The sequence below is a fragment of the Orycteropus afer genome, unplaced genomic scaffold, assembly GCF_000298275.1.
Source record: "Orycteropus afer afer isolate SDZICR_OR568_19922 unplaced genomic scaffold, OryAfe1.0 scaffold00002, whole genome shotgun sequence".
NCBI lineage: Eukaryota > Metazoa > Chordata > Mammalia > Tubulidentata > Orycteropodidae > Orycteropus > Orycteropus afer.
The window spans coordinates 32,111,013-32,126,730 of record NW_006921589.1 but is presented as its reverse complement, the minus strand read 5'-3'; the positions used below and the strand labels follow the sequence as shown (position 1 = coordinate 32,126,730).

Sequence of the window (15,718 nt, the reverse complement as noted above, 5' to 3'; positions counted from 1 at the left end):
AAAAAAAAAAAAAAAAAAGGAGCCAGAAGGAAAGCCTGGAAGGAAGAGGTCAGGTTTTAGGAACTTTTCAAAAAAATCATGACTGAAGAGTAGAGGGTGAACCTCAAAAAATTATGGGAGAGGAAGGGACAATGGATATTGAGTTAAGTGGGAGAAAGCACAGAGCACTATGGAAATGAGCTTATGGGGCAAACGTTTCATGAGAGAGGCTTATATTTCAAGTAATGTCCAAGGAAGACAGGATGGGACTCAGAGCGAGGTTAGCCTGTTTCAAATTTCTAATACAATGTGTCCCAGGATCTCTGGTGGGTGGAAGGACACAGGCTTCCCTATGAGGAGTAGGTACTGACCCATCTGTTTTTGAGGCACTACTAGCCTAGACAGCATGAGCCCAGTGGAATTACTTTGCTCCCAAGAGTTTCACTGTGTTGGAAACAGGGCCAACCCCTAGGGTATGGAAAGCCTTTCTGGAAAGAGTCACTCACATCTGGCTTGATGTTGACTGAGAAAACACCATTGGATTTGCTAATATTATGAGGGAGTAATTGGTGAAGCTTCAGCAGTGGTAAAGGAAGAATCTAGGTTGCAAGGGATTGAAGAGTGAGTGGGTAGTGAGGTTAGTCAGCACAGACTGCAGTTTTGAGAAATGTGGCTATGCGATACCATACCATAATACCTCAGTGCTTTACCATTTACAAATTCTTGTAGACATGTGTGCATGAATAAAAGACCAAGAAGGTAGGAGGTGGGTGTGACTAATTAGTGAGCACAATCTATACTTGGGACATGAAAGACATTTCAGTTTGACCCATTAAGAAGCTTGTCTCTGACTCAGCCAGCCAACTCTGTCCTTCCCTGTCATGTTTTAATTTTCTGTCTTTTCTCCAGATTTTTAGATGGGTGTAGTAGAGTCAGACAGGTCTGAATTTGAATCCTGGCCCTGACTTTCCCTAGACATGTTTTTAAAGTTTCTTGGGGACTTTGTTTTCTTATCTGCAAAGTAAGAACAAGCATCTCTGCCTCATAAGGTTGTATTGGGGATTATAAAAGATAGAAGAGGCATAAAATGCTGTCTTCCCCTGTCTTTTTTCATCTCTATCCCTCACCTGTCTCTACTTTCCTACCTTTTGTCTCTCACCTATCTCCAATCCCCTCTTTCTTTATTCCCTTCACATTGAAAAACATACATTTAAGCACATACTATGCTTTCTTATGTCTCACCTGGAATTTAAGTTGATTCTTTATATTATCTTTTCCATGAACATTGATATTTATAACCAAGCGGAGGGTTTAAATGTCAATATATGAATTTTGTGCTCTGGTTTAGCGAGTGGTAAAAATGAATAGTGGATGTGTTTGAAACACCAGAGTGAAAGTACTGGGGAGACTCATAGAGACACTGAGCATTTGAAAGTAAGGGTCACAAGAAATTACCAGTCTGAAATGGCTTGTGAACCTGACGTATGACCAGCATGAAATATACACAGGCACAGGTGTTTTGTGGTAGATAAACTCCCCGGCCTCCTATTTCAGTATCAGACCAGGCTGCTCATTAACTTGGCTCCATTGTTTCCGTGCCATTGTTAAGTCAGTGCTGGTTCTATGTATCTGAAGTTCCTAGTTTCCAAGATGTGATGGAAAAAGAGGACCTACCCACACAGATCTGCATCTGCCATTTTTGCCTGTGTGGTGCTGCCTTTCTGCTCTAAACTGCCAGAGCATATTCTCAGTTGGCATAGGCCTTTGTGAACACCAATGTCGGTGTTTCAGTTCTCAATTGCCAGTGGCGCTGGAAAATAGCAAAAGACACTTGGAACTCTAAGCATTCTTTTATTCCTTACGCTTCCATATTGTTGGGAACTTAATGATGTCTTTGGTTTCCATGCCTCGTAACAACACGAAACATTTTTAAATTTAGTCCCAGAATGTATTTTTCCTGTTTGTTTGTTCTTTTCTCTTTTTTCATTCTTCCTTCTGCTATTTATCCCTCTTTCTCTTTTGAGCTTTATTTTTAGGGGTGAGGTAGGTAGAGAGAGGTCTAATTTCTTTTGGTCTCTCTTTTCTCTTAATCTGTACTGTGTATTTCCCTTATTTTCAACTTTGAATGTAAGACTTTAAAAGTAGGTTTAAAAAGATAATGATTCCTTTATTTCCTAATACCATCTAAATATATATTTCCCAGTCTGGTCTCCTTGTGTTGTGTTTTTAAAAGGTTTCATATAAAGAGAGCCTGGAAAACTTAAGCAGTTGTAAACCTTAGAATATAATTTCCAGGTCAACTTTGATCTTAAATGCCAAGTTCATTGGTGGGAAAAAAAAAATTTTCTTTTTAAATCTTTCACATTGAAATCAATAACTAGTGTTCCAAATGAAACTTCAAAGGCTCACTGTAGATTTTTAAGGAAGGGTAATTCCTTCATTATCAAAGAAATGAGATGTCAGGAAAAGCCTGAATCCCTTTGTTTAGAATATGGTCTAGTTGCTTGGCTTTCCTTTTGTGTGTGTGTGTGTGTGTGTGTGTGTGTGTTTCCGTCTCTCTCTCTGAATGTAAAATCTTCATTTATTTTTAGTTTCTCAAGAGACACTTTTACTATATTCTTTCAGATGGCTGTTTCTGATTTAGAGGGGGAATCAGCACATAGTGGTTCAAATCTGCTTAGTATGGTGTTCATTCTTTTCAGCTTTTCATGTTTCAACTTTTGCGGGGCCTGGCATACATCCACCACCAACACGTTCTTCACAGGGACCTGAAACCTCAGAACTTACTCATCAGTCACCTGGGAGAGCTCAAACTGGCTGATTTTGGTAAGTTGCCCCTCGGGTCTCCTTCTGGGCTGTGAACAATGATGCTTTTGTGTGCACATGTGTAAAGCATTGACTAAGCCCAGCCTTTGAAAATTGGAGGCCAGGGGAACATGATGCTTTGTGGGGATATCAAACTACCATATAGGGAGTGTGAAGCAAGAAACGGGGACATTAGTAGCTACCAAGGATTCCGTCAAGACCTGGTCCAATCAGATGCCCAAAACTTGGGCACTTTTATATGCCACTACCATTTTTAATATAGTGATATCTGTAGAGGAAATTGTACTTAGTAGGTTTCACTAAATGTAAGCAGATATACAATTCTGTCAGAATAGAACAAGGTTATCTGAGGATGACAGGATAAAGGATATCTCCATGTGATGACTTTGTCTCTTCTGCTAGACTATAAACATTTTGAGGTCAAGGTTTAGGCCTGTTTTTTCTTATCACTGCATCCTTAGTGTCAGGCACCACAGTATGTGCTCAATAAGTATTGGCTGAAAACAGTTCTACCTGGGGCTGAGGAACCGTTCCTCTTGGTTTGACATATGTCAAATGGTAGTACTATATCTACAGCACTTTATTCTGAGACAGTGGCTTTCATCCTGACATGTAAGCATTTAACAGACATCCATTTATCAATTCATCACAATAGAAAACTCATCTATTGAGGTCCTTCCTAGTTTTAGATCATGTGATTCTATGAGATAAGTGGTTGGCTGACAGATGAACTCATTTTGCAGAAGAGCCCTTGATAGACACTCATAAGGTCTTAAAAACTAACTGATTTTAATTAGCAGCCCCACTCTATCCCCTAAACTGGTTATTCCTGGACTGCAAAAATAAAGGGCAGCCATATTAGAATAAAATTCAGTCACTGTAATAGAGACTCAAAACTAGAGGGGTTAAATAATTTAAAAGTTTAACTTCCTCTCAGATAAAGTCCAACCTAAGCAACTTAGAGTTTGTATGGTGGCCCTGTGGTGTCTTGGCTCAGGCTCCTTTTGTCATGAGGCCCCACTCTCTTCAGGGTATTGCTCCAACTGCCTGTTTCGAGAAGACTCTGCTCATTCCAGCCCAGAGGAAGAGAAAAGGGAAGCAGAACACTTGACTCATCCATTAAGGATATGATCTGGAAAGTCACACATCACTTATACTCATACCTTACAGGCAAGAGCTCATTTACCTGACCACACCTAGCTGCCTAGAAAGCCACATCTAGTTGCAAAGCCGGTCAGTGATTAAGAAATTCCCTTGATGAAATGGTACACAAGGGGCAAAATAGCTGAGTGGTCCTATTTAAAGTTTGTGAATTACTTAAAAATGCTGTTTACCACTTACAATCTTCCTTGGTAGAATGCACCACTATATTTCAAGACACCCAGGACAAAGGGTTCTGTACTTGTCACCTTTGACAGGTCTTGCTCGGGCCAAGTCCATTCCCAGCCAGACATATTCTTCAGAAGTTGTGACCCTCTGGTACCGCCCTCCAGATGCCTTACTGGGAGCCACAGAATATTCCTCTGAGCTGGACATATGGTAAGAACTAAACCAAAAACCAAAAAAGCAAACTCACTGCCATCGAGTTGGATCCGACTCATAGCGACGCCTCCTCTTGGGTTTCCAAGGAGGTATCACTACGGAAGTAGGTTGCTCAACCTTCCTTCCGAGGAGTGGCTGGTGGGTTTGAACTACCAGCCTTCTGGTTAGCAGTCAAACGCCTTAGGTACTAAGCTAACAGAGCTCTCATGGTAAGAACTAGTACCAAGAAAATGTAAGTCATCTCATCTGTGACAGATTATTATTGTTGTTTTATCATCCATATTACATTTTTAATAATAGTTCTGATAATGACAATCACTAAAATTGTGCACAGAAATGTGAACTGTTTAGTGTTTGCAGTCATTCTATGAATTTTTACAGTTAAATATTCCATCTTTCTTCCACAAAGCAGCTGGTGGCGTTTGAACCACAGACCTTTTGGTTAGCAGGCCTTAGTCAATACACCACCAGGGCTACTTACTCTAAGGATTAAATATAATAAAATATATGGGCCTCTTTTAGTTCTTTAGAAGAAAGGAGCTATATAAACAAAAAGTTTTGGTTTTATAAAAAATAAATAAATAATAGTTTTATTTTAAAAAATTATGCATCAGTGTTCTAAAAGGTTAAAGTAAGCTTTTGGATTTCCCAAAGAATTAAGAAAGGCTGCAGAAATTTTCCTTCCATGTATATGGAGTCCTTGAGCTCCTGATACATAGTATCATTTCTAGAAATATCACCTGCTAGTCAAAACCCTCCTGAAACTGTCAGTGCACAACGCCCTGCACTGTCACTTCAAAGGCCAACAGCACCTCTGGATTTCTCAGCTATTAATGATCATTTCCTACTCATGCTTCCCAGACAGGGTGAAACTTTTGCCCATCACTTAAAATTTTTCTTATTATGGAAAATTTTAAACATTTATTTATTTTTTTTATTATGGAAAATTTTAAACATTTAAAATTTTAAACATTTAAAACATTACATACAGACTGGTGGGTCTCCACCAGAGGCAATTTTGCTCCCCAGGGGACATTTGGCAATGTTTAGAGACTTTTTAGGGGGTTGTCACAACTGGTTTAGGGATGCTACTGGCATCTAGTGGGTACAGGCCAGCACGCTGCTAAACATACTGCAGTGCAAAGGACAGCTCCCAGCAACAAGGAGTTATCCAGCCCAAAATGTCAATAGTGTCAAGATTAAGAAACCATGATGTAAATTCAGAAGCATAGTAAAGAGAACTCCAGGAACTCGCTACCGAACATCAGAACTACAACATAATCTACACTGTTGCATGGCCCTGCCCCTCCAGCAAAAGTAACATCTACCCTGAAATTTTGGTCATCCTTCCCTTACCCCTTTTAAAAATAGTATTTTTACATTTTTTTGTGTATTTTAAATTACATGTTGTTTTGTTTTATCTGCTTTTGAACTATTATAAAAATGATATTGCATTGCTTTTAGTCTTTTGTGATTTTTTTTTTTTTTACTCAATATTTTTTAAGATTCATCCATGCTTATCTGTGTAGCTATTTTCTGTTGATGAACATTCAGGTTTATTTTTTTCCCCATAATGAACACTCTTGGTATTTATATTTAAGGATTTCTCTCTCTGTATAAAACCAAACTCACTCCATCGAGTCGAGTCGACTCATAGCAACTCCTCCTTGGGTTTCCTAGGCGGTATCACTACGTAGATTGTCCGATCTTCTTTTCGAGGAGTGGCTGGTGGATTTGACCCTCCAGCCTTCTGGTTAGCAGTCAGATGCCCTAGGCACCACGCCACCAGAGCTCCATATATGTATTTATTTACTTTCGAGTAGATTTGCTATGTCACAGGGTATATGAATATTCAGCTTCATAAAATAGTGCCAGTTTGTTTTCCAAAGTGGTTTTAACAGCTTATACCCCATTGAAGCCAAAACCTGTTGCCATCAAGTCAATTCTGACTCATAGTGACATGAAGGGCAGAGTAGAACTGTCTCACAGGGCCTCCAAGGCTGTAATCTTATGGAAGCAGACTGCCTCATCTTTCTTCCATGGAGCAGCTGGTGGGTTCAAATCATTCACCTTTCAGTTAACAGATAAATACTTAACTACTGGGCCGCCAGTGCTCCTTATTCATGCCCAGCAATGTATTATAGTCCCATTATCTACGTCCTCACCAATGTTATAATATCGAATTTCTTAATTGTTGCTAATAAAGCGGGTAGAACAGTATCATATTGTAATGTTACTTTGAATTTCTCTAATTAATAATGAAGTTGAACATCTTTTGATGGATTATTTGCCATTTGTGTTTATCTTCTATGACATATCTGTCCATATCTTTTGTTCCATTTTTGGTTGAGTGCTGCCAGGATCAACTTAACGGCACTGAGTTTGGCTTTTGGTTAATGTAGCAAAAACTTCATAACCCAACTTGGTCATGATGTATGACCTTTTTTATACAACATTGGATCCCATTTACTAACATATTGTGTAGAATTTTTTTCATCTCTGTTTAGGCCTATAGTTTTCATATCTTATAATATTGTTGTCTGATTTGGTATCAAGATTATTCTGTCCTTATAGGAAGAGTTGGGGAATATTTCCTTTTTTATTGCCCGGGAGAGTTTTGTCAAAGGGAACACTTTGAGCTTTTGTTGATCCTCTCTATTGCTCATCTCTATTTTCTATTTTATTCATACCTTCATTCTGTCCTTCCTTAGACTTTTTTTAACCTGTTTACCTGTAGGGCAGCATATCCTGTAGTGCTTTACTAAAAGTCTAAAGTTTGCCCCATGTTGCTTTAATTTTTAGGCTTTTCTTTTTTAATTGGGAAATATACATCTAAATATACATCTAAAGGGTGTTTGAGTACATATGTATGTTTTTAATAATAATAAAGTAAAAACCATGAACTCAGATTATAAAATAAATTATTGCCAGTACCTTAGTAATTCCTCTGATGTCTTTCCCAGATCCTGGCCATAGGTAATCACTATTTTATCTTTCATCATGGTCATTCCTTGCTTTTCTCTATAGTTTTACTATCTACAGTCATATCCCTACAGAAAAATAGTTTCACCTATTTTTTAATTTATTCAAATGGAATCACTCTATAAGTGGTCTTTTGTGACTTGGTTCTTTCAACCCAAATTATGTTAGTGAGAGTCATTCCAGTTGAATTGTGTATTTGTACTTCATTTACTTTTACTTCATTGCTATTTAGTTCTCCTTTGCACGAATATGTAGTGATCAATGATCAACTCTACCATTGTTGGGATTTGGATTACTTTTCATTTTTGGTAGTTATGAATAACACTGCTATCAACATTTCTGCACCTGCTTCCTGGTACACAGGGAGAAGATTCTCCACCCAGGAGTGGAACTATTAAATCACAGATTATGCATATGGCCAGTGGTAGTTGATAACTGTTACACTGTTTCCAAGATGGTTATAACATTTTACATTCTCATCACCATTTTATGAGAATTCCTTGATTTATTTGGTATTGCTCAATTTCTTTAATTGTCATTCTGGAGGGAGTATTATCAATTCTCATTTTAATTTTAATTTACATTTCCCTGATTAGTAACACAATTTTGTGGTAGTCCTAGAAAACAAAAATAACCTGAATCTAATCATGAGGAAACATTGATAAACCTAGTTTGAAGGACATGCTGTGGAAGCCCTAAACTGCAGTCTTTAAAAGGCTTGAGGTTTTACAAGACCAAGAGACACCGAGGAACATTCCAGATTAAAAAAGACTAAAGAAACAAGCCAAATGAATGCAATGCTAAGGCCCAGATTGGATTGTGGGGGAAAATGGAGCTGTAAAGAACATTATTGAGACAATAGGTGAAATTTAAATAAGGACTGTAGATTAGATTAGATTAGATGTAGATTAGATTAAGGAGATGGATTGACACAGTGGCTGTGACATGGGCTTAAGTATAGCAAGGATCATGGAGCTGGTGCGGGATCCCGCAGTGTTTCGTTCTGCTGTGCATGGAGTCGCTATGAGTCAAAAACAACTGGACGGCACCTAACAACAACAACAGATTGGATAGTGGAATTGGGTCAATGTTAAATTTCCTGATTTTAATAATTGTATCATGGTCTGTAAGTAAGTGCTTTTGTTTTTAGGAAATATACACAGACATGTTTAAAGGTGAAGAGTCATAATATCTGCAACTTACTCTCCTGTGTTGAAAAATAATAGGTAGGTAGATAGATAGATAAAGAAAATGATGAATTAATGAAGCTAGGTGAAAGATATAAGAGAGTTCTTTCTACTATTCTTACCACTTTTCCAGAAATTTAAATGATATCAAAATGAACATTTACCCCAAATTTGAGAAAAACCTGGTTTGCACCAAAAATAATGCAAAAAGCACTGGCTTCGCATATGATCATTTAGTAAGTATTTCATGTATGTATGAGAAGAATGTACATTCCCTGATTGTTGAGTACAGGGCTTTACATATGTTCAAAGCTGTTAATTTTGTTACCCAAATCTTTATATCATTTTAGTCTGTTTTACCTCTCAATAAAAAACAAAAAAACAAACCAAACTCACTGCTGTCAAGTTGGATCCTATTTATAGCCACCCCTCCTTGGGTTTCCAAGCCAGTATCTCCAAGGAAGTAGAATGGCCAATCTTCCTTCCAAGGAGTGGCTGGTAGGTTTGAACCATTAGACTTCTATACACCGCCATCGAGTCAGATCCAATTAATAATGACCTCTCCTTGGGTTTCTGAGGCAGTATCACTATTGAAGTAGATTGCCCAACCTTTCTTCCGAGGAGTGGCTGCTGGGTTTGAACTGCCAGCCTTCTGGTTAGCAGTCAAGTGCCTTAGGCACTATGCCACCAGAGCTCCTCTCAGTAAAAGGTGTGTTGAAATCTTCCACTACATTATTGATTTGTCGTGATTCTTCTATTTTGGCTTTGTTTATTTTGAAGCTATAAATTTATTTGGAGGTTTAAATTAAGAGCAAATAAATTTAAAACTATCCATTGTTCCTTCTTGTACTTTAGTCATTATTTCTGGAATAATTTTCCTTTCTTCTGAAGTATATCTTCTAGAATTTTCTTTGGTGTAGGCCTGTTGGTGGCAAATTCTCTGTTTATCTCTGAAAATAAACTCTCATTGTTGAAAATTAGTTTTACCAGGGATATAATTCTAGATTTGACATTTATTTTCCCTCAGAATTTAGAAGTTATAATTCCCCTGCTTTCCGTTTTCCGTTTTCACTGTTGAGAAGTTTGTTCTTAATCTAATTGTGTTTCTTCTGTAGGTAATCTCTCACTTCTCTCTGGATACTTTTAAGATTTTTTTTTGTTGTTGTTGCCTTGTTATTATGTAGTTTTCTCTATGATATGTCTCATATAGATTTCTTTTTTTACTTGCCTTGCTTGATACATATTGTACTTCTTCTAATTATAAATTCATTATAACCTTCACAATAATTTTAATTATTGCATCTTTTCCACTCTCTATTCTCTCTTTCTGGGACTCGAATTAAAGATTAGTAGACCTTACCTTTCTATTACCTATATCTCATTCTATCTTTCATATTTCCTTAATGCTCTGTGCTGTATTCTTGGCAATTTCTTCACCTCATCTACCAGTTCTTTAAGTCTCTCTTCAACTGTGTTATCCCTTGCCTTTTTACTATTGTTGGTGTTAGGTGCTGTCAAGTTTGATTTAATTCAAAGCAACCTCACTTATATGAGCCCATCTTACTACATATACCAAAAAAAGAAAATATATTTATTCCACTGAAAAATATTTCATTAATGTAACCATGAATAACAATGACATTTACAAAATAAAAATTCATACTATAAGTCAAAATTATTTTGGCTTATCACTTTCATTCATTTCATTATCTTTGTTGTTTACCTGGTAAAACTCAAAAAGTAACGTAGAATAGAACAATAGCCATCTTCCAGTGGGTTTTCTGTGTGTGTTCATTCTTAAACTAATTGCTAGATATTAGATATTTACATCGGGATCTTTCCCTCTCCCCTTTTTTTCTTTTTGCTTTCTGAGTGATTATAAGAAAACTGAGAAAGGAGATTTCCAATTGGCAAAGGAAGAGAAGGAAAAAAATATAATCCTGTTTTGCTAGGTTACGCAACCCCATAGGGTCCAAACTGAATGCCTTTGCAGGAGGCAGATGACTAGGGTTAAGCATTAGAATCTTTGTTTTAAAGAAACCAATTATAATTTTAACTTGTAAGTAGGAGCCTCTCATTTACAATGAGCACTGGTAGCAGTTGTACCAGTGGGGGGCCCAGAACAAATGAACAGATTATAGAAAACATGTAAATAAAACACACTGGTATTCCCAACACTTACAACTAACATCCTCCAATCTTTTAACATCTTTTTTTCTCTCATACTGCTATCTTTTCAAATCGTAAAAGATTCTATAAGGGACTTTAATGGAAAAAAAACAATTCAATGTTTTAGAATGACTCCACTGGGTTTTAAAGAAGGATTTATTTTGGTACATAAAGTTCTTTATTCAGAACTGAATTCAGAGCTGATGGTTTTAGCACCTCTGAAAGTTGCTCCCGCTTAAGAAATTCTTCACAGCCGGATTTCTTGCTGCCAACTTCCAAATATAAAGAGTAGCTTTCAGAAAAGCAATTTGAAATGCCATGTCACTGCCATATATTGTGTTTTTCTGAATTAATTTCACTGGAGAAAAATGAAATATTGATTCATTTTTCCCAGTAACATTTTTTATATGCACCTCTGAAAAACCTAAAACTCCTGAGGTGGTTTATTTCCCCCGGGATTGCCTAAGGAATCTGAAAAATCTTTTTCTCTCTTATGGAAGAATTTGTTCATGCTCAGAACAGAGAAGAGTTCAGAGTGCCAGGAATTAAAAATAAAAAAAAACATGTAAGCTGCTTCCTCTGACTTGACTGAAGAACCACAGTTGGTGCAATAAAATGACCCAGTGCATCTCTCCCTTCTGGAAGGAGTCACTGTTTGATGCCACCCGGTCTTTTTTTTCCCCTACGTGTGAAGTTCCCCTTCATCTACCTGGGCTGCCCCAAAGGTATCTCCACAGAGCAGAAATTCTCAGAGAAGTCTAAGATATGTAGGGTAGGAAGAGCCACAGGAATGAAGATTTAAGAACAAAAAGAGGAATAAAAGGAAATAGGAACTGGTTCTCTATCTGGACCTGAATGTTCAGAATATTTAAAATGTTTGCTTAAGGCTAGTCTGGGGTGGGCAAGATAGATGATAGCCACAAGACTTGTATTCTTAAACTTAAGAAGCAAATACAAATAAATCAAAAGAGTTCTGAAGAACAAATAATAATAAAAGGAAGATGAATTGTATAGTGTTTAAAAAGCAATGTTTATACCTATAAAATGTCTTCCATCTTCCAAACTTAAGGTGAACAGTGCATTTTCCTATCAATACATTGATATTTATAGAGGATTCCATGTGCTGAAATGTACATGATTTAAGAATTTTGTCTGTCTTGTAAGTGTTGTAAATGTTGAGACTACTAAACACACATACACAAAAAAATATATAAATAAATGAATAAGTTTAGACTCTAGATTTCTTAGGTAAGGAAGGTCTCATCCTGTCCCTAAGTGAAGCTTAAAAAGACTCAAAAGAATGCCTTTATGGCATCCATCCAAAGGCAAATGGAGAATTTCCAACCAAATGCTAGCATTTTATCTCCATAACACAAATATCTTTTAATTTGTAGTACTTGCATAAATGGCATGCATTGTCTAGTTTTCTCTAATATATTTTATATAACTTGGTACACAGCCTTAGGGGTATAGAAGCTAAAAGACTAAGATATTGTGTGGCAAAAAGACTTCCTTCTTAGTTCCTTTTAATGACCAGTGTGAAAAGACACCATGAAAGACAGCAAAATTTTCTAGAACATGAAAGCCTTTGCAGAGGAGAGGGAAGATGGGATGTGGAATGCAGGTTTAAACCTGGGATGGCTGTGCTTTTCCACCCTTGTTTGAAATACATCAGGAGACATTTTCCAATGGTTAGTGAATTCCTGGGGTTTCTGGAAGGTGTTTGGGGATGGGTGGATTTAATTCTTTAAAAGTCATTACATTTTCACTTCTATATTATAATCAGTCAATAAAACAATTACATATATGTTTTACACATACACACACACATACACATCACTTCAAAATGGAGTGGTATGAGACCTTCCAAATACATATTGAGACAGCCTTAGGAGTGGTAGGTGGAAACCATTTGATGGTTTTCACCAACTTGCTTTCTTAGTTGGTGTATCTCTTAGCTGACTGTTGCTAGCAACCAAGAATACTCAAGGTGATATCTTGGCTCTTGTAGACTCATTTTAATTTTTTTCAGCCAGCTTCAACTTAAGCTTGCATATGAGCAATTTGTGGTGTATAACACACAGTCAGCCCCTGGCCTTGTTCTGATGGATGATACTGAGCTTCTCCATGTATGATGTACATAGGGTCTTTCCACAAATGTAGAGGATTTCATTTCTGTGTATTCCATCTGCTGAAGTCCACATGTATACTCGTTGTTTATGTTGTTGGAAAAAGATATTTGCAATGAATAAGTCATTGTTCTTGCAAAATTCTGTTATCTCTGGCATCATTTCTATCACCAAGGCTATATTTTCTGACTACCAATGTTTCTTCTTTATTTCCAACTTTCCCATTCCAATTGAAAAAATCCAGTAATTATCAATCCATCTTGATTGCATGTTTGGTCAATTTCAGACTGCAGAAGTTGGTAAAAATCTTTAATTTCTTCATCTTTGGCTTTAGTGGTTGTTGTGTAAAATTTGAATAACAGTAATATTAATTTGTCTTCCTTGTTAGCATATGAGTTGTGATATTGAAGAATTCTATAGGCAAAATATTGAATGATGTAGGAAGCATAAAAAGAAGATGGAATGAATACACAGAGTCACAGTACCAAAAGTATTGGTTGATGTTCAACCATTTCAGGAGGTACCATAAGATCAAGAATTGTATTGAAGGTAGCAGTCCAAGCTGCACTGGAGAAATTCGCACACACAAAAAAAAGTTCCAGGAATTGATGGAATACCCATTGAGATGTTTCAACAAATGGATGCAGCCCTGGAGGCACTCATTCTTTCGTGCCAAGAAATTTGGAAGACAGCTACCTGACCAACTGACTGTAAGAGATCCATCTTTGTGCCCATACCAACAAAATGTGGAGATTATTGAACCTTATCATTAATATCACACTTAAATAAAATTTTGCTGAAGATAATTCAAACACAGTTGTAGCAGTATTTTGATAGGAAACTGCCAGAAATTCAAGCTGCATTCAGAAGGCATGGAATGGTGGATATCATTACTGATGGCAAATGGATCTTGGCTGAAAGCAGAGACTGCCAAAAAAGATTTTTACCTGTGTTTTATTGAGTATACAAATACATTCAGCTGTGTGGATCATAACAAATTATGGATAACATTGTGAAGAAAGGGAATACCAGAGCACATAATTGTGCTCACGAGGAACCTGTACATAGACCAAGAGGCAGTTATTCAGGCAGAACAAGAGGATGCTGCATGGTTTATAATGAAGAAAGGTGTGCCTCAAGGTTATATCCTTTTACCATACTTATTCAAGGAGCTCTGGTGGCATAGTGCCTAAGACATTTGGCTAACCAGAAGGCTGGCGGTTCAAACTCACCAGCCACTCCTCGGAAGGGAAGTTGGGCAATCTACTTCCTCAGTGATACTGCCTCGGAAACCCAAGGAGGGGTCACTATGAGTCGGATCCAACTTAACGGCAGCAGGTTTGTTTGTTTGTTTAATACTTATTCAACATGTATGCTGAGCAAATAATGCGAAGAGGTGGGTAATATGAAGAAGAGTGTGGCATCAGGATTGGAGGAAGAATCATTAACAACCTGTGATATGCAAATGATGCAACTTACTGAAAGTGAAGAAGACTTGAAGCACTTACTGATGAAGATCAAAGACTATATAGCCTTTAGTATAGATGGCACCCCAATATAAAGAAAACAAAAAAACCCTTACAACTGGACTAAAAAACACTATAATGATAAGTGGGGAAAAGATTGAATTTGTCAAGAATTTAATTTTATTTGGATCCACAATCAACACCTATGTAAACAGCAGTCAAAAATCAAACGACCTATTGCATTGGGCAAATCTGCTACAAACAGACCTCTTTAAAGTGTTTAAGAGCAAAGATGTCATTTTGAAGACTAAGGTGCACCTAACACAAGCTGTGGCATTTTCAGTAGCCTCATGTGCATATAAGAGCTGGACAATGAATAAGAAAGACTGCAGAAGAATTTATGGCTTTGAACTGTGGTGTTGGCAAAGGATATTTAACGTGGTGCTGGGAAAGGATATTTACGGTATGATGGACTGCTGGAAGAATGAACAAATCTGTCTTGGAGGAAATACAGAAAGAATGTTCCTTAGAAGTAAAAAGGACCAGACTTTGGCACTCATACATTGGTCATGTTGTCAGAAGACACCAGTCCCTGGAGAAGGATATCATGGTGGGTCAAGTACAGGGTCAGTGAAAAGGGGGAAGACCCTCAACAACATGAATTGACACAATGGCTGTGATGATGGGCTCAAGCATGGCAACAATTGCGTGGAGGCACAGGATTGGGCAGTGATTCCTTCTGTTGTACATAGGGTCTCTGAGTCAAAACTCAATGGCACCTAACAACAGCAACACAGCAACAAGGAAATATATTCTGGTAGCATAGTGGTTAAAGCATTTGGCTGCTAACCAAAAGGTAGATGGTTCAAATCAACAGCTGCTATGGGGGACACAGATGAGGCAGTGTGCTTCCGTAAAGATTTATAGGTTTGGAAATTCTACGGGGCAGTTCTCCTCTGTCCTCAAGGGTCCTATGAGTTGGAATCAACTTGATGGCAGTGGGTTTGGTTTTGGGTTTAGCAACCACTAAATGGTTTTTAACCACTGGAAAGTTTCCATTACTTTTATTCTCCTCCATATTATATTATACAACTTATATCTTTTTAATCTGTTGGTTTAAAGACAGGAAGCAAAAAGAACATGGATATTTAAATTCAAGTTAATGAAGGGCTTAAAAATGACAATAATTCCAAAAATTCACTTCAAGATACGCTTCACCAGATTCGTAAGTTTGGAGCTCTGGTAACATAGTGGCTAAAGCACTTGACTGCTAACCAGAAGGCTGGCGGTTCAAACCCACCAGCCACTCCTCGGAAGGAAGGTTGGGCAATCCTACTTCCGTAGTGATACTGCCTTGGAAACCCAAGGAGGGGTCGCTGTGAGTCGGGGCCGACTCGACGGCACATAACAACAACAACACCACTCATCTGATTAATAT

At 37.5% G+C, this 15,718-nt stretch overlaps 1 protein-coding gene across 1 annotated transcript in view; it reads left to right on the top strand.

Moving 5' to 3' along the window:
• The window catches only part of CDK15 (cyclin dependent kinase 15), a 130,451-nt gene that overhangs the window by 65,416 nt on the left and 49,317 nt on the right, over positions 1-15,718 (top strand). Inside the window, exons 7-8 of the mRNA XM_007935095.1 lie at positions 2,682-2,805; positions 4,224-4,344. Coding sequence (XP_007933286.1) covers positions 2,682-2,805; positions 4,224-4,344 — 245 coding nt within the window. The remainder of the gene's footprint in view (positions 1-2,681; positions 2,806-4,223; positions 4,345-15,718) is intronic.